Here is a 20,552-nt window from a genome sequence, read left to right on the forward strand (position 1 = left end):
TATAAGTACATTAATGTATTGTATTAATGCTAACATATGAATTTAAATCAAACAAGGTAGCTTCCCATTTAGTCTAAATTCATTCTGTTTGAGGACTAACAAAGCCTAGTAAAATGAAAATAAAAAGATTTTAGTGCTATAGAAATGTCCCACTAGAGATCTGCAAGCTGTTAGATGATACTGAGATATTTCTGTTTTGGATGCACTTAGCAATGCCTCAGCATGCCTTTTTAATTGCTCTGTATATTAACCTTTGTGTTTTTTGTACTTTATAAGAGAGCTGAAGCCTTATATTAAAGACAAAAGTACAGCATGACATTCTTAAAGTGTAGTGTATGTATCCTAGTCTTAAATTCACAAAGCTAATCTAATATTGATCTCGCAAAAGTGCATTACGTCAGATTCGCTCCAACAAGAGAAACCATGAAAATGATGATTATGATTATGAATACGGCTCCAGCTTCCATAGCTCATTTGTTCACCTTGACCCATGAAGAACTGTCCTTTATCTGCCATCACCATTAAGTGCAGGATTTCAAATTTATAGTGTGCTCCTCAAAACGAACGGATCACGGTGTTCCTGTAAACGTTCCTGAAAAACTTGCCATCATAATTCTTAAGCCCTGTTTACAACAAAGCAATTGAAGAGAGCATATTTCCAGGTTGTTTTTCCCAACATCAAAAGCAGCTTCAACTGTCAGCACTTTGTCATTAAGGCAACAGGGGGCTTGTCATTCTCCTGACACCTGGAGATGACATTATTTCTCCTTCAGCGCATACATTGTTTACCTGGCGCTCGGGAAGGTGAGAAATAATGTAAATGCAGCTGGTTTAGTGACACTAACCACTAGGTCTACAGTTTGGGATTTGGTAAATAGCTTTTTAATCTCTGCCGTTTAATAGCGGAACATTACCAGCTGTACAGTGCGATTTGTGTAGGATTGCAATAGGCATTTAACTTCTGAGCAATTTCCTCTGAAAGCTCAAATCATCAGAAACACTGTTTACTTAAATGAGCCGTCTGCTGAGGCCTAAACAAAACAGAGCTTTGATCTTTCACACTGACGGCCAGATTGCCTCACGCAGTCGCTCTTTTTTCGACGGGATGCTCTGTGTCTCTAATTAACTTCGGGCATGTACTGTTAGAGCAGCCGTAGGGAATTCCGCTCTGAAAACTGAACATGGAAGGGTTTCCTAAAAGCCTGCATAATTAATTTCTCTCTAAATGGATTAGAAAGCGAAGCGCTGCGGATATGGAAATCCATTTAGTAGTGGCTTTCTCCCAAAAAAAAATGACATGTAATTGAATAATGGCAGTAATGATCTCATTCCTCACAAAGAGTCTAGCATAGCTGTGCCTCATAATATATTAGATCAAGATATGAGGGACTTTGAAGATTGAGGGTCAACAAGACAAGGACGTGCAAGTTATAATATGTTGTACCGCTGTAGCACAAGAGACAGTAACTGTTCACCTCATAAGTACCTCTTTCTCTTGTTGACACTCTCAGCCCTCTTTCCCCATGAGTGGGAACAGGATAAGCCTTTTTCCCAGAATGCACCCGTGCAGTTTGGAGGAAGCGAATGGCAGCTGTTGTCATGGAATTGCCCTATGGGAACTGACCTCAGTCAATTCAAACAATAATACCACAGACTCATTGAGAGAGAGAGCGTATTGTCTGTAGGGGGGCATTGCTAATGTTTCAAGACATGGGAATCGATGAGAAGGCCATCAGAAATGTGGGGTTAGATAGGGTCATTTGTCACCCTTGTAAAAGCTTATTTAAAGTTATTGTAGTTTGTTTTCTGGAACTGCATTCCATGTCATCCTTAATCAGTTTTGTTCAGTTTGTTTTCAGTGGAGCAGTTCTTTCCTTACGTTTTGCAATCATACCGTTTTAAAACCGCGTAAGTGGTTACAGACAGAGATCCTGAGCATAACATGTGCGAACACCAAAACAACACAGCCTGATATTGCCAAAGAGCTTGCTTATTTGAAGTGGTCTGCATTTAATTAGTGCTGGACGTGGGCAGGTGTTTATACAGTTCTGTATACATTTTGCAGAATGTTAGTCATTAACTGGCCATATAAATCCCTTTAAATCACAACATACAATGACCAAGACAATGCAACAGTAAATAACTATTGGTGCTTGCATTACTATTGCAATTCATCATACTTAAGAAACAGAAAAAAACTAAAAAAAACAAGCGACAAACTGGAAGTCATTCATTCATTTCCAATGGAGAGCTGTACATGGGTTGTATGGCATTCAGACCATATGCACATGCAAAATTTTCAGATCCGATTTGAGCATTTCGACTTTTGCGACTAGACTGTAACGCGACTGCCCGACCATATGCGTATGTATTATAATAGAAATCATGAGCATGAGGTGGAAATTAACAAAACATTTGCAATAAAACATAAAAATTCAAGCATGATTTCTGCAAAATGGGCAGTTATTTGTTTTGTATGGATAAATTCGTTTTTAATTAGCAAAGTGTAACAGCTGCTTCACGAGGTTAATTAAAAGCATTCATATTCAGTTATGAATTTGTGACTCATATAAGGCGAGACATTTTAACCTTTTTATATATTATATGAAAATACATCATATATTGTTTGTCACTGATATTATTTATGTGTCAATATTTTTCACCCATACAGTGTGTTATCGTTGGCTATTGCTACAAATGTACTTGTGCAACTAATGAGGTCCAAGGTCACATATAGCAATATATTTACTAATATATACTGTTAAGTCACACTTACTGTAATTCCTGAAACACAGCCTGCTGTCATCATTTGGATTTTACAGTGAAGTAAAACATTCACATGTGTGATTTTCCCCTAATGGGGCACAATTATTTGCCTCATTGTGTGACCTCCAGGGAAAACGCTCCAGCAGTGGCACTCTGAAGAATAATTGGGGGAACGGTTTCTGCCTGTGTAAATCCCACTTAAGCCCTGTTTGGTTGCAGCTATTGCCCTTTGTCCTTGTCTTGCTAAATCGCCATTAAATTTCTCCCCAAACCCTCTGAAATGAATGCTGCCGATGTTGAGTGGTGCCCCGTTTCATCCTGTAATCAGAGAGAGGGGGAATACGAGACACAAAGAGGCAGAGACCCCAGTAGCCTGCCATTAATGTGCATTGTTGATCCCCTCCTGTGGTTTAGCAGACTGGATTTGGTTGTAATAAGCCCCTCCTGGTTGAGAGCTGGTGCCCTATTATTACCGCATTGTCTCCTCCGGGGTTCAGGAAGCGAGGGCTCAGACCCTCTGCAGCAGCTCCCAGAGACACGGACGCTTTTAGAGTCTTACCTCAGCTCAAAGTCACCCATGGGAGCACAATCAGTGTGATGATTACATGCTCTCTAAGTAAGACCTACCAGAAGTGGATGTCTTACAAAGGTTTCTGTAAGTAAATCAATAGCAAAGCTCGTATGCTATGATAGCTTTAACATTTATGTCCCATGACCTTGTATTTTATATGATATTGGTGTACATTAAGTCTGTAATGAATTTAACAATCTGTACCTTTGACAACAGTATTTGTAATTTATAGTGTAGAACTTTTTGGGGCAAGTAAAATTTTATTTTATTTGTTTGTTTGTTTTATATTTTATATTCTCTGCATAATAAACTGAAATAGGATAAAGTACTTGACACAGAAAAATGCCAGTTCACATTTAAACATAATACTTTTTTAACAGATTTCCTGAATAGACCTGTATTTATTTATTTATTTATTTATTTATTTATTTATTTATTATTATTATTATTATTATTATTATTATTATTATTATTATTATTATTATTATTATTATATGCATAATAAACTGAAATAGGAAGAAGTATTTGACACAGAAAAATGCCAGTTCAAGTTGAAACATTTTTTTTCTAAACAGTTTTCCTGAATATTCCTGATTTTATTTATTTATTTATTTATTACTGAAAAAAGAGGACACACGTATGACATAAACCTTAATTTTATTATTTAATTTTGGGCTCTCATTTTGTGTTTGTTGGACTAAAAGACAAGCAATTCAACCATTAAGCCAGTGACAGATGAGGAGAACATTTTGTCATCTGCCATGTAGTGATGAAGTTTGAATTTACAGCCTGTTGACATTGATTCGACATGCGTCTTAAGACCAGAGGAGCTGCTATCTTGGAATGATGTCATGATTGTAGCATGCGTGTACTGCTTCATTCTGCCAGCCTATGGAGAGACGAAATGAAAGAGTGTATCCACTCATTTCATTTTACACACTGTCTGAATCACCACCAAATTCTCAAGAGGCTCGTCTGAAGTCATAAAAAAGCCACACTAAAGTATTCTAAAGGGAATTTCAGCCACAATGCCCTTAAACCTTTTAACAAACACCCCCTACTGGTAGGAAAGACACTGCTTCTTATTGATGCCACTGTCATAGAAACAGAGAAACAGCCTGCAGGAGCTGCCATGATAATGATGCAGTGCAGTGTCTCTGATTAAGAGATGAACATCTGTCTCTGAGCTATAAGTGACCACACAAATGCTCATTCACATTTATTCAGACACTTTTTGTGGCTGTAACAAGTTTTAGCTTTCTCACTGGCAGCCAGTAGAAAACATATGACATTATTATCTAATACACTATCAAGCAGTGTTTCTCAACTGACTCAAAAGTGAATCTTAATATATATAAAATAAATCTTAAAATAAAATAAAATAAAAATAATAAAAATAAATTAAATAAGAACATTTAGAGAAATATAATTGTATAAAAATAAACATTGCAACAAATGATAATTATGAATTTATGATGGCAAAACAAATATTCTCATACTTAAAAATTATCATTATAACTATGCAAACTATGCAACTATTAAAATTATCTCTACCACTAAAAAATACAACCAGACCCAGAATACATTGAATATGGGTTCATATCTTAATATTAAAATATTTACATTTTTGATTTTAAACAATTTTTATTCATTTTTGCACTATAATATTATACAAAGCTACATTGTTAAATCTGTATTTTGAAGAAAAACCAACTGAAAAGCACGATCACATGTCTGACTTTTGCACATTTATCATATTTCCAGCAGTAAATCTTTTTGGCTCGGTTTTGCTGACATTCTTCCCTTTCCCCTCTCTCTTTTCCGTATCTGCTCATAGATGCAAACGAGAGGTCGGCCAAGAGATTTTCACCCAATGGAGTCTTCAATTACACCTCTCTGCTCCTCAGTAAAGAGGATAACATGCTGTACGTTGGAGCTCGAGAGACTCTTTTCGCACTCAATATCACTGATATCAGCAGAACGCAGCTGCAGCGTAATGTGAGTATGTCTGTGTTTTATTTTGGAGGATGTATAAGCATGTGCATTAGTCTGGAATATGGGCATAAGTAAACGAAAGTGGAATATTATTAATGTTCGGCATAGACAACACTTAAAAACACCCATAAGTTTGTACACATATTAGAGTGAATACAGGTAAAGTGGGTCAGTTATTTTCTGACAATTTGTCTTTGGTGTCATTGGTTAAAAAATTATCCAAATGGCTAAAATCAGATTGATATGGAGCTTTAGTTCAATAACTCACCAATGCAGCTCACTTGAACACTTCACTGAAGGATTAACAATAGGTTAAATTTCATTTGTTCATCACACAAAACTATCGTATGATTCCAGAATACTTGAAATATAGTACTTTAGTGCTTTGTGGGTGAACGGTTTCTTTAAGTTAAGTCATAAATAGACTTTCAGCGTTCACATATTCTGCATTGCTTGATTCATTCAAAACATTAAAGAAAAGCGAGACTGCAATATGCTACAGCCAACTCACTGTGATTCACTGAAGCAGGCCTACTCATGTCCATGGTAATGCATCATGTTTCTGTAAATGCACACTTTAATGTAACTGCAGCTTGCGATTTTCACTTTTTCAGTTAACATGGAGCACGCCACAGAAAAAGAGAGAGGAGTGCAGTTTCAAAGGGAAAGATTTACAGGTGAGTGAATGAGATATTCATCAAACCAAGTGGAGAGATGTCTGTACATTTCAGCATGAAGTGCCATGTCGATTCATTCAACTCAAGTTAGAAGTCGGTCTCTAAAATAGATATTTGTGAAATGACTGTGCTAAATGTGAATCGGAGAAACTGCCTGCCGCGCTACTTTCAATTCGTAGGACCTGTTATTGCCTTGACACGTCCACACTGTAATTTCCCTCAAAGTTTGACACTGAACAAGGGCTGTTATTAGATTAATAATCTGCATGCCTAATTTGCTGCCAGATTGATTTGTCTTGGGAGCCAGGTTTGGATGGATGTTTGGACCCTGATGAAGACGCAGTAATAACTGTTGTTTCTTGAGGCCGATAACACAGAGCTGCCAGAAACCTCTCCCAGACTATTACAGAGGATTTAGATCAAACCTAGTGATGTGAAAACAAGTTCTGAGGCCCAGCCAGACAACACTTGTGCACACAACCTAGTGCTTGCTTTGAACATTTGCCTTCATGTAAAGTTCAACTGTTTGTGCGGATTAGTTTTGAATCTTGGAAAAATTATTTGTATAATTATCACACGTTCACATTCAAAAATCTGTCATCGTTTACTCATTACAGTTCATTTACATGTTTTGTTCCAAACCTGTTTGACTGTGTTTCTTCTTTGAATACAAAAGAAGATATTTTGAAGAGCGCTGGGAGACAAACAAGACTGGAACCCATTGGGTTCTATTGTATGTATGGGAAAAAAATACGGAGACATTTCTAAAAATATCTTCTTTTATTTACCACTATAAAGAAGAAAGGTCACATAGGTTTGGAACAACATGAAGGTGAGTAAATGATTTGGATTTTTCATTTTTGGATGAAAATATTTTTAAAAGAAAAAATCTGAAATTGCTCATACATGTCTAAATTTGATCATTTTGATTAAATCACACTTTATCTGCATATCATTTGATTCCATCAGAAAATTCTGTCATCATCTGTCCTCCCTTGAGTTGCTCCAAACTTTATTATTAAAAATAATATATTAAAAAATAAATTGTATTAGCAATTAGTGTACTTAAATTCTGTTTTTAAAGTTATAATTTAATTATATTAAGGACCATAGTTTTTAACAGTAAGAAATAAAAGCAAATCTGCACATAATTGTGTGTGTGTGTGGGGGGGGGGGGGGGTCATGTCCATATTTCTCACCTTATGTTGCAACCTACAAATTTGAAAGAATAGTTTGTATTTGTGTTATATCTTTCTAGACAGTTTTTCCTTAGTGTTAATTAGAATAATAATAAAAAATGTAAAATGTATTAAAAAACATTTTGAGTGAAACATTTGGGACAAATTTGGGCATATATATATATAGTTCCTTAATCTGAGTGCTTCAAGACTTGGCTACTAAGATATTAACTATAAATTAAGTTAATTGGTAAAAAAAAAAAAAATATATATATATATATATTTGTCCAATAAAAATCAACAAATCCAATGCAGATTAAACATACACAGAAATGAAGGTTTGGACCTATTCAACATTCTCAATGTGTCAAACACACACACACACACACACACACACACACACAAAAGCCATTGAATACTGCGGCCCAAATAGTGCATTGAAATGCATGATATTTTGATATTTTTATACCATCAAATGGCAGCAGATGGCACCAAAGTCACCAGTTTTTTAGATTTTGGCTGTCTGAACTAACCGCAATTATACAGTCTTGTTCAAAATAATAGCAGTACAATGTGACTAACCAGAATAATCAAGGTTTTTCGTATATTTTTTTATTGCTACGTGGCAAACAAGTTACCAGTAGGTTCAGTAGATTCTCAGAAAACAAACAAGACCCAGCATTCATGATATGCACGCTCTTAAGGCTGTGCAATTGGGCAATTAGTTGAATTAGTTGAAAGGGGTGTGTTCAAAAAAATAGCAGTGTGGCATTCAATCACTGAGGTCATCAATTTTGTGAAGAAACAGGTGTGAATCAGGTGGCCCCTATTTAAGGATGAAGCCAACACTTGTTGAACATGCATTTGAAAGCTGAGGAAAATGGGTCGTTCAAGACATTGTTCAGAAGAACAGCGTACTTTGATTAAAAAGTTGATTAGAGAGGGGAAAACCTATAAAGAGGTGCAAAAAATTATAGGCTGTTCAGCTAAAATGATCTCCAATGCCTTAAAATGGAGAGCAAAACCAGAGAGACGTGGAAGAAAACGGAAGACAACCATCAAAATGGATAGAAGAATAACCAGAATGGCAAAGGCTCAGCCAATGATCACCTCCAGGATGATCAAAGACAGTCTGGAGTTACCTGTAAGTACTGTGACAGTTAGAAGACGTCTGTGTGAAGCTAATCTATTTTCAAGAATCCCCCGCAAAGTCCCTCTGTTAAAAAAAAAGGCATGTGCAGAAGAGGTTACAATTTGCCAAAGAACACATCAACTGGCCTAAAGAGAAATGGAGGAACATTTTGTGGACTGATGAGAGTAAAATTGTTCTTTTTGGGTCCAAGGGCCACAGGCAGTTTGTGAGACGACCCCCAAACTCTGAATTCAAGCCACAGTACACAGTGAAGACAGTGAAGCATGGAGGTGCAAGCATCATGATATGGGCATGTTTCTCCTACTATGGTGTTGGGCCTATTTATCGCATACCAGGGATCATGGATCAGTTTGCATATGTTAAAATACTTGAAGAGGTCATGTTGCCCTATGCTGAAGAGGACATGCCCTTGAAATGGTTGTTTCAACAAGACAATGACCCAAAACACACTAGTAAACGGGCAAAGTCTTGGTTCCAAACCAACAAAATTAATGTTATGGAGTGGCCAGCCCAATCTCCAGACCTTAATCCAATTGAGAACTTGTGGGGTGATATCAAAAATGCTGTTTCTGAAGCAAAACCAAGAAATGTGAATGAATTGTGGAATGTTGTTAAAGAATCATGGAGTGGAATAACAGCTGAGAGGTGCCACAAGTTGGTTGACTCCATGCCACACAGATGTCAAGCAGTTTTAAAAAACTGTGGTCATACAACTAAATATTAGTTTAGTGATTCACAGGATTGCTAAATCCCAGAAAAAAAAATGTTTGTACAAAATAGTTTTGAGTTTGTACAGTCAAAGGTAGACACTGCTATTTTTTTGAACACACCCCTTTCAACTAATTGCCCAATTGCACAGCCTTAAGAGCATGCATATCATGAATGCTGGGTCTTGTTTGTTTTCTGACAATCTACTGAACCTACTGGTAACTTGTTTGCCACGTAGCAATAAAAAATATACTAAAAACCTTGATTATTCTGGTTAGTCACATTGTACTGCTATTATTTTGAACAAGACTGTATATATATATATATATATATATATATATATATATATATATTTTTTTTTTTATTAAAGGATAATAGATATTAAAGATAACATAAAAATAATCATATTTATATTAAATTGTATCTTTAGAGGTTAACAGGTAAAAAAAAAAAACCACCAAAAATCACAAAAAACTGCATAAATTGTTTATATTTTTATTTTATCGAAAATTGGGATCACAGCTGAGACCTTCATAGCCAAATTTGCCGACAAATGACAAATTAAGCGCTTCTATACGAAGTATGCTTGAGGGTTAATTATAATTTTTAAATCAGTAAGTCTTAAGCGATATGTCAGTAAACATGTTAATAGATTTTAACTATACTAAGTATTAAATAAATGTATTTTAAATATTTAAATAGTCACAAACATTTCAAATGAGTCTTTATACATTCATGAAAATACGTAACGGCCTTTTCATTTTAGGAATAGGGTCCATTTCAAGAGGATTATAATATTTTGGGCTTCTTGTCATCAAAAATGTTAACTAATGGTTCATCAAGGCCCTGCACTGTCACATCCACGTCTTAAGTCTTAAATGTCTCTCCCTCTCTTATGCATTTCCTTATGTCCACTTTCTAATTCCAGATTGACTGCTTCAACTACATCAAGATTTTACTGCGCGTGAACAGCACTCACCTGTATGTGTGTGGAACATATGCTTTCAGCCCTATCTGCGCATACATCGTAAGTACCGTTTCATTTTGCTCTATTGTCCTGCAGGATTTCACCACCTCCCTCCATGCTTTTAACAGGCTGCAGGGGAGGAATTCATTATCCATGTAATTTACTCAGTCAATCAAAATGTCCACAGAAATACACTCTTCAGCTCTCCCTAAGGGTAGATGCTGCTCAGATGAGAAATTATTATGGCCCTGCACTTTACTTAGACCTTTCACTCTGGAGAGTATGCCTGGATCGGTCTATGCATTCGAGGGGTGGACACTGACCACTAAAACTGAAGCTTTAGGATAGTGTACTTCGCCTGCACAAACTGATTCTATCACAGCTGTCCCCTGAAATGGATTGCAGATGCATATTTTACCTTTATGCCCCTATTTAGACACAAACAAAATGTAACCAGAGCGCGTACAGCTGCAAATCCTTCCAAACATCCTTTTTATCATTATCTCTGGCCCACACAGAGTCGATAGTACACACATCATCCCTTCACTTTGAGTGCGTTCATCCTGTTCTCACTATCTCTTCAGACTTATCGCAATAACATGATGTTCTGTTCAGCAAAGTAAGGTCCTTGTTTAGATCTATTCAGGCACTGAGGAGTCAGAACAGTTGATACAAGAGACAGTGCTTGCTGTCTTTAAGAATGTCCCTGTGTCTTTTTCTTCCAGAACACATCTGATTTTTCCCTGGTGCGCAATGAAATGGGAGAAATAATCACTGAAGATGGTCGTAGCCGGTGCCCTTTCAACCCTGAATACAAGTCCACGGCCATCATGGCGGGTACATACCACTAAATTGGTGTTATGTATTGTATGTGTGCAACACTCTTCTCCAACTTGCTTTATTAATATATTTTCGTTTGAAATGATGGTTTTTGCAGATGGAGAACTGTATGCCGGCACAGTCAGTAACTTCCAAGGGAATGAACCCATCATTTACAAAAGCCTTGGACAGGGCACAGCCTTAAAGACTGAAAACTCACTGAACTGGCTTCAAGGTAAAGGCAAATCCACTACCATCCTGCTCTTAATAGGACTGATTCATTCACAACAGCAGCACTTTTGTGCACTGTATTTAAGTGCAAAAACTTGCACGTTAATCTTAATCACCTGACACAATTCAGTTTAACCAGGTGCTAACTGGTGCTAAGTTATTTTTGCCAGGTACAATTAAAATTGTTGGGGGGGGTAGGAAACTTAGTTCTTTTGTCATTTTTAATTTGTCATTTTTATATTTCATTACAGCTTTAATTAATTCTTTATTTGTGTTGTAATAATTTTACTTCAACTTACCAAAGCTACACTTCTAATTTTAATTTTTTTAGTGGAATATTTGTATTTTTTTTTATTCATTACGTTTTATTTCAACTATCAAAACTGATTTAAAGAGGATTAAAAGATTAGAAGATTAAAAGAAAGAAAGTCATACAGGTTTGTAAAGAGTACGACATGACAGGAAATAAATGGCCACAATTAAAATTTCTGTTGAACTATCCCTTTAAGTAATTCAGGCACCACATTAGCACAAACAGCATGGAAGTAAATGGTTCTATAAGCAGACACAATTCCCCCCATTCTGTTCTCTTTAGGGGACTCAACTCCCCTGAACTTACCACTGAGAGGCAATTTTGGCACAGCAGATAATTATTCATGTAAAGCAAAACTACAGAGAACAAAACAAATCAATTTAGCGTCAGTTTACACAGTTGAACCCTTCTCTCTTTACTAAAGAGCACTGAGTAATAGCTTAATATGTTGCCATAAGTGGCAAAGTTGATGAAAGACCCATATGCAAAATGTCATTTATGTCAGTGATTACAACTAAAGATTGTCATGTAAAGGGGGTTTCAGGTGGACCAGTGGCTATATTTGAAACAGTCCACTACCTACAAACACTGCTGTCTCTCTGTATGTTGCATGACGTGGATTGACAGTTGTTTTTATTTCTCCTACAGACCCCGCTTTTGTAGGCTCAGCCTACATTCAGGAAAGTTTGCCCAAAGGCAATGCAGTCGGCGATGATGATAAGATTTACTTCTTCTTCAGTGAAGCGGGAAAGGAGTTCGATTTCTTTGACAACACCATTGTGTCACGCATTGCTCGCGTGTGTAAGGTGAGGGACAGTTTTGCATAAACACAGTGTCAAAGGCGGTTGGATTAGGGCTATTCCCCCTACAACAATAATTCAAATACATACATGTACAGACACAACATTTATACAAATGCAGTGGAAAGGAATACATGCCAGTATGTTTGTGCATGACAATATTGGTGCACAGATGTGGAACATATTGTGTGTGTGCTTACATTGACTGCACGATGGTTTTTATCTGTTACACTGAGGTGAGAGAGGTGTGCTACCTTTCGAAGAGATTAAAAGGTTTGTGTTCCAAAGATGCATTCCTCAATGCAGAGCGCCTCAAATTCTTATCACTGCTTGGCAAATATTCGTGTTCATCCGTCAAGTTGAGGGCAGCTGAAAATGTACATTACATTCAAAGCACAAAACAGTTAGTCGGACAGTTTGTATTTATCTAGATAAAGCAGATCAGCTTCTCTGTGTTTGATTGTTTAGACAGACTGATTTGTGATAGAATCGTCTTTATGGAGTCATTAAATAATTCACTCAAATTATCTGTTTACTGATTCATTCAGGAACAAGCCAAGTGAATTTATTTTTTAGTGAGTCATTAAATTGTTGACTTAACCTGTTTGTTCAAATCACTGATTCATGCAGTGACTCCCTTAGGGAGCGAGTCATTGAATCGTTGACTCAGCTGGTTTGTTTAAACTGAGTCGTTCTGTAACAAAACAAGCATCTCGTTTTATAAGTAACTGAATCATTGCCTTAACCAAGTTGTTGAAATAACTGATTTATTCAGGCACAAAATAAGTTACAGTTAGTTGTAAGTTACCACACTGCTTTGAGACTCCTGACAATTAATTTAGCAACCCTGAATACAAGTCCATGGCCGTCATTGCTGCAATGAGCCACAAAAATTGGTGTAATGAATTGCATGTATGCAACACTCTTTTCCGACTTGCTTTGTTAATATCTGTTTGTATGAAATTATGGTTTTATAGATGGAGAACTGTATGCCTGCAAAGTCAGTAAATTCCAAGGGAATGGACCCATCATTTACAAAAGCTTTGGACAGGGCACAGCCTTAAAGACTGAAAACTCACTGAACTGAATTGTTGACTCAAGCAGTTTGTTCAAACCACTGATTCATTCAGCGACTCTCTTTATTAGTGAGTCTTTGAATCATTGATTCAACTGATTTGTTTAAACTGAGTCATTCAGTAACAAAACAAGCATATCTCTTTATGATTACTTAATTGAATCATTGCCTCAACCAATTTGTTGAAACAACTGATTTATCCAGGAATGAAAAAAAGTACTAGTGAGTGAGTCATTGAATCATTCACTCAAACAATTCGTTTTGACCATGCTGCTTTAAGACACCTGAGAGTTAATTCAGCTGTGGACTTGTTTGAAACTACTTTGAAATTATAAAGTAACAGTCAAATGTATGTTTCTACATACAGTATTAACTACTGGTTCATTTAAAAGTACAAAAACAGTTTCATATAATTGTACTGTTGGTCTGAATATCAGCATTGCTGTGCTAATATTCCTAATAGAAGCTCTCTTGCTAATGTGATATTTCTTAAACTATTTATATGTTGCTTGCAAAATAATCTATTTAGTCAAAATATGCAAATCATTTAACTGGCTGTCAGTGAAGGAAAATGACTTTGAGGCACAGGAGTGTAGATATGGCATCTACAAGCAGGGGCTAACAGTGCTGTGCTAACTTTGACCCCTTGGTATTTTCAAACAGCGATGACAGTGATGAATAGAAACATTCAGCGATTGCCATGTAGCTCATTCAAATAGGCTTTTTAAACCAGCTTCACTAAGGATAATTAACTAATGGTTTCCGTTTTCACAGCAGCTAATTTACCATGTGGCACCCGATAGAAGGTTAAAGCTGTCCTGTCTCCCTGCCTTGTAATATGGATTATTACACAGCCTGCATGAAATGCCTCCTGACAGTTAAATGGTTGCCATGCCAAGGGGAATGTGGCCTGCTTATTTGCATCCAGTACCTTAAACATTGTCCCAGGTTCCCTTTTTAGCATGCCCCATATCCCTTCTGCCAGATCCACTGGAGCTCAGCCATGAGGAAGGGAATGAAACGATTATGTTTATAGGCTGCATTTTCTTTGTATTGTACCTTATCTTTTCTATATAGTAAACAAATGTAATGACTCCTGCAAATCACATTAGTAGACTTAATTGTCTTGCATTCTTTGATGTGATACACAACAAAGCCACGCTTACGGGCCAGTGCACAAGTCCTTTCCTATCACATCTTTGACTTTTCTGAAACGTAATTTCCTTTGCTTATGCTCTTCCTCTCAAAGCAGTGCGTTTGTGCACAGGGAGTGATCTGAATATTAAGACAGTCTCTACGTTGCCAGTTGGGTTAAAGAACTGACCCTGTCTGTTCTGAGCGGTGCATGAACGGAGTGAAACATCTGCAAGATTCATTTGCCTTCTCGTCTTGCTTTTGAAGTCTGAGAATGATTTCAATTCCGCTTGCGCTCTCTATATTTCGGTTTCTTTTCTTTTTGACTCCTAATTTGCCTCCAATCAAGTGTCACTATAATATGGATATTGGTGCACTTTTGCACAGATGACGAAGTCAAATTCCAGTGGAAACTGTGATGCATGTAAGACTATCCATTTACGCACTGCAACAGTTCCTTATTGTTTTAAGATTCTTTCTGAACAGTGCCTGGGGTTTGCGTTTGAAAGCGTACCATATCATTTACACTCAGAATGACAATGAGACAATGAGCAGAAGCTGTAATTCTTTCACTTCAATTTTAAAATGAATGGCACATGTGGAAGTTGCTACATACATGGCAACTCAGTTCCTTCTGAGCAAAGCTTTTAAAGGTGCATATATATATATATATATATATATATATATATATATATATATATATATATATAATAGCAAATTAATTATTATTTATATATAATGTAATTATCAAAACTTTTATTATTTTGAAATGATTATTATTTATAGATCAAACTATTTATAAATACATACATACATACATATACACACATATATCTATATATACATTTAAGATAAAAACATTGACAACCAATCAGAAAGCGCTCAATTCCAGCTAAAGCATTTAAAGCCGCAGGCATCAAAACTGTGTGCAAACTTATAATAAACAGAATGTTACCATGCTTTAGTGTTCTAATATAGTTTTCTTTATAGTTTTCATTCTTGGTATGAACATCTCTCAACTCAGCCCTCAGCTGTTCGCAGTCCTAAATTCTGCTGTTCAGTGATTGGTGGGAGTTTCCCTTTAAAAGATTTCATTGGAATGCGTTGTTGCCTTCCTGCTGGTAGGGGAAGGCGTTGTCCTGCGTGCTGGATTACAATAATATTATAATTAATTGAAAGCTCATTTTCTTTGGAGAGCAGCTGAGATGGATGAATAAATATGGTGCTATTGGGACCTCTGCTTTATGTACCTCTGGCTGTCATTCAGGCCATTTGTACTTCACATTGGTCTGTTTCTCTGTCCTGTTCTCTGCCCAAACGTCACTTCTCTTCTTGTCTTTGATTGTATCTCTCTGTCCATTTATTTGTTCAGCTGTTCAGCATGAAGTTCTGCTTGAACGAGGGTTGACACTAATATAAAGCAGCTCTGAAAAACAAAAATATTTAGTCGATTCATGTTGTGGCTTTGTAGTTTTTTATCTGTGTCATAAGGTTTATTATCCAACCTCCCTTCATTTTTTGTAATTTCCACTATACCTTTTCCTTAAAATGAAAGCATGATCAGGCAGAAGTTCAAGTCCAGTCAGTATTAGATTAAGCAATTGTATTTGGTAATCCAAGAAAAGTTACATCATTTCCTTGTTTTCTTTCGTTGTTGTCATTTCATTAATAAAATAAGGTACTGTACAGCTGGTGAAAGATTTGTGGTCAGCTACATGCATATCCTGTAAGTTATTGTGCTAAAAATTTATTAGTTCTGCCTTTTTATATAATATACACAGAACATTACTGTCTGTTATATATATTAAAGCTGCAGTCGGTAACTTTTGACGCTCTAGCGGTTAATAAACAGTACTGCTTGCGTCTTGCGGAAGAACATTGTAGCCAGATCTACTTCTTTCTGTTTATGTCTATGAAGAATCACAAAGGTACTGGGTTACTCCGCCGCGGAGTAAAATAGCGGAGTAAAATAGTCTGAATATAAACACTTATTATAGGTGTACCCTAGTGATTCAGGACACGCTAAAAACACGGTTTGGAAAATGGATTCATGGTGTACTCGCTTATTATATACATTTTGTAAATTTTGAACACATAAAAAAGTTACGGACCGCTGCTCTGATTGGTTGTTTCTTACAGGGGGGCGGATGAATTTCTGCAAATGGCAATAGGACCACTGGGAGGAGCCAGAGGAGCTTGATTTTTTTTTCACAGATTACCTGTCTCATATTCTACTGTCAGGACATAATGACAGGTTTAACAAATATGTAAAAAATACATTTTTACAAAAGTTACCTACTGCAGCTTTAAAATCCAAAACAGATACATAACATTGCCCACTAATGAGTAATTCTCATAGCAGGCTGTTTTTCTTCTGATAGACATTAAAGCCCTTGAATTATACTGCCTGTTTTGTTTTAAGGGACTTAGAAGTACCAAAGTCAAAGCCTTTACAACCCTCAGGGCCCCAATCACAAAAACGCATGTTGTATTGAGCCTTAATGCACAACATGTGATAGAAGCTGCAGTCCTTGTCCAGCTCTAAGTCTTTATGTAATAGAATATGTTACAGATTTTATTGAATGCTGCCATTATGATCAGCATTTCCATTGGCTGCATCAGTTCGTTGGCATGGACAGCAGCTACTAAGTTCCCTCTTGTGGTCAGAAGGGCTCATAACGAGTATTTGCACATTTCCTTGCTTTACATTCACATTCATGGAAAACTCTGTAGGAAGCAATTTCAAAGTATACATTTTTCCGGTGTTTGTGTGTTTTTTGTAGTTATTAAACCCATGACTTTGCTTTGCTAAAGTTGTATACTGCCATTTAAGCTTCAGGAACTGAAAATATAAAAATAAAACCTTATTTAATAATAATAATATATATATATATATATATATATATATATACACACACACACTTACACACTACTACTACTAATACTATAACTACTTTAACAGTTTATACAGTAAATTATAAATAAATAACCCTGATCTGTATGTATTGTCACAGGGTGACAAAGGTGGAGAGAGGGTTCTTCAAAAGAAATGGACAACATTTTTGAAAGCGCAGCTCCTTTGTTCACTACCTGACGATGGGTTCCCTTTTAACATCATCCAGGATATGTTTGTACTGACCCCCAGCAAAGAGGCCTGGAAAAGCACTGTGTTTTATGGAGTCTTCACCTCACAATGGTAACGTATATCACCTGAAAAGCCATTTAGTATACAGATAACATAGTTGTAGCTATGTTTGTGTTCTTTTGTAAACCTTTTAGAAATTCAGCTTTCATTCCTGTTATTGAACCCTGCCTGGCACTCAACCAGACTGCTCTTGCGGTGCTTAGCGTAGGAGTTGTGGGTATTGATTGAGTGCATTAACATAGGGGCAAAAGATACAGGACAGGCAGGAGATGTCAGCGAGACTGCAGATGCTCAGAATAGCCTCCCTCTTGTGTCCTCCTACACACCTGTTATGTCTGAGGTTTCGCATTTTGTGTGCAGTCAGATTTTTGAGCTGCTGTTACTCTTAAAGATGTGTATCGGTGGGGTTGTTATTTTATGGAAGGTCTGTGTGTTTGGTTTGCATGTGATTATGCATATGCAGATCAATTGTAATGATTGTTGTGTTTGTGTGCGCAGGTACAAAGGTGCTTCAGGCAGCTCAGCTGTATGTGCGTTCACTATGGACCAGGTCGAAGAGGCGTTTAATGGACGTTACCGGGAAGTTAATCGCGAGACGCAGCAGTGGTACACCTACAACCACCCAGTACCAGAACCCAGACCTGGAGCGGTAAGTTTTGTATTCTCTTCAAAAATTACTGGATGGAGTGCAACAGAAAAAAAGTGCAATGTTTAAAGGTTAGTTCACTCAAAAAAAAAAAGTCTGTCATTATTTACTCACCCTCAAGTCATTTCAAATCTGATTGACTCTCTTTATCAACTGAACACAAAGGAGATATTTTGAAGAATGTTGGTAACTAAAGAGTTTCCGTTCCCACTGAATTCCAATGCATGGACAAAAAATATATTGGAAGTCAATGGGAACTGAAAGACCCCCGAACTCAGGTTTGAAACAAATGATAATGAGTAAATGATGACAGAATTTTTTTGGTGACAAGAAACACAAAGCAGCACTAGACGAAAAACAGTGGCCAGACACAGGGTTGTGCAAAATTAGACTCGAATTTGAATCAAACTGGTGCAATAGCTGCATTTTTTATGAAATTGAAATTGATAGGATGGTTGTCATCTGGTAACTGCGTCGATCTAATGTGAGTGACAGGTCGCTAGAATGGAGGAATTATTTCTGCCTAGTTTACAATGACATCAGATAGGAGATGTCATTGTAAACATAAAAAAAAAATAATGATGTGCACAGAAAAATGATTTCTAATAAACACAGCATAAAAAAAAAACAAGAATTGTCAATTTTGATTTCACAGTGACTTAGAACATCTTATGCAAGTTCTAGCCTCCAAGTTTAATTCTCAGAGAGCATGCATCTAGACAAAAACTTGTTCGACCGTGAGTTCAGGTCATCTGAATAAAAGATCTTTTTAATCAATCTGACTTGACATTGGTGTTTGTTTTGAAAGTTACATTGATTTTGGCTGCCACTCTTCAAAAATCACTGATTGCAGTGAAAAAAAAAAAAGTGATAGCGATATTGTGCATTGTTTCTGAGGCGTCTTTTTCCATTTTCCCGCAGTGCATCACCAACACAGCCCGCGCCCAAGGGATCTCCTCGTCCCTGCACATGCCTGATAAAGTGCTGAACTTTGTGAAGGACCACTTCCTGATGGATAGCGTGATCCGCAGCCAGCCTCTGCTTCTCAAACGAAACGTGCGCTACACGCAGCTCGCTGTGCACCGAGTACAGGCTCTCCACAACACATACGACGTGCTCTTCATCGGCACAGGTGAGGACTTAGACCACCGCATATAAAGCTCAGCAATCTCAGTAAAACTAGAGTAGGCTTGACCTAATACAGTCTCAGTGAAACTGTGCCAGATCAAGATCAATTTTTTTTTTGTTTTTTTGTTTTTTGTTTAGCAGCTTACCTCGGAGCAAATCTGATTTTATTCTAATATTCCTGCATTAAAGGCTCTTTCATTCTTGCTCCAGTCCCCATGAGGATTGAACCAAGGGATTTTAGACTTGAGAAATCAAGACTTAATATCAAGCAAGCTTTTACTTAAGACATTCACACAGGTGTGTGACTACAGGTTGTGTGATTAAAGGGGTAGTACACCCAAAAATGAAAAAGCTATCATCATTTAGTCTTCCTTCAAGTTGTTCAAACCAGTATGATTTATTTAAAAAAAAGAAATTCTGAAGAACATAAAAGAAGATCTTTTGAAGAATGTGGGTAACCAAACAGTTCCTGGTCTCATGACTTCTATAGCATTTTTTTTCATACTATGGAAGTAAATAGGAACCAGTGACTGTTTGTTTACCAACATTCTTCAAAATATCTTGTTCTTTTTTCCACAGAAGAAAGAATCTCATACAGTTTTGGAACAACTTGAGGGCGAGTAAATGATACCAATTTAAATTTGGGGTGTACTATCCTTTAAAACAAGCTGTGTTTCAACACAGCAAAGTGGATCCATGAAAATATGGACTGATTTCAACTTTGAGACTTCACTGGGGAAAAAATATTAAGGCCTAAATTTAAGATGTATGTATGAAATTTCCATCCATTTGGTTTACAAAGTTTTAACAAAGAGCTTAATGTGATGCATATTTATCAGTCAATGCATAAATTAAACAGGTAAGACCTCCATAATAGTACTAATAAACCAAATAGGTTTTAACTTAACAATAACCATATTATTTATCATCTATAAATCCAATTTCTTTCAATCCAAATATTATCTTCACAATTAAAGGTTTCATTTTGAATGTATTATTATAAAAAAAAAAATAAAATAAAAAAGCAAATAGTTAATAATAAACTATGTCATGATTGTCTGTGTTTATTTTTGACAATTATGCATGACATAAAGTTAATTAGTTTATATTAAAATTGTGTAATCCAATTAGATGGAAATTGTATATGCAATTCAAGCACATAAATCTCAAATTTAGGCCTATTTATTTTTGGGTTGGGTTGTGGTGGAAAGAAATCTGTGAACTAACAAATCTATCCCTTGTTGTG

At 36.5% G+C, this 20,552-nt stretch overlaps 1 protein-coding gene across 2 annotated transcripts in view; it reads left to right on the top strand.

Annotated features, from left to right (window-relative positions):
* The window catches only part of sema4ba (sema domain, immunoglobulin domain (Ig), transmembrane domain (TM) and short cytoplasmic domain, (semaphorin) 4Ba), a 73,376-nt gene that overhangs the window by 47,292 nt on the left and 5,532 nt on the right, over positions 1-20,552 (top strand). For both annotated transcript variants that reach the window (XM_026257205.1, XM_026257204.1), the window contains exons 3-11: positions 5,175-5,335; positions 5,947-6,009; positions 9,977-10,075; positions 10,741-10,852; positions 10,953-11,069; positions 12,027-12,184; positions 17,402-17,583; positions 18,031-18,181; positions 19,100-19,310. In XM_026257205.1, the coding sequence (XP_026112990.1) occupies positions 5,175-5,335; positions 5,947-6,009; positions 9,977-10,075; positions 10,741-10,852; positions 10,953-11,069; positions 12,027-12,184; positions 17,402-17,583; positions 18,031-18,181; positions 19,100-19,310 (1,254 nt within the window). The remainder of the gene's footprint in view (positions 1-5,174; positions 5,336-5,946; positions 6,010-9,976; positions 10,076-10,740; positions 10,853-10,952; positions 11,070-12,026; positions 12,185-17,401; positions 17,584-18,030; positions 18,182-19,099; positions 19,311-20,552) is intronic.

The sequence above is a fragment of the Carassius auratus genome, unplaced genomic scaffold (assembly GCF_003368295.1).
Source record: "Carassius auratus strain Wakin unplaced genomic scaffold, ASM336829v1 scaf_tig00214259, whole genome shotgun sequence".
Classification (NCBI taxonomy): domain Eukaryota; kingdom Metazoa; phylum Chordata; class Actinopteri; order Cypriniformes; family Cyprinidae; genus Carassius; species Carassius auratus.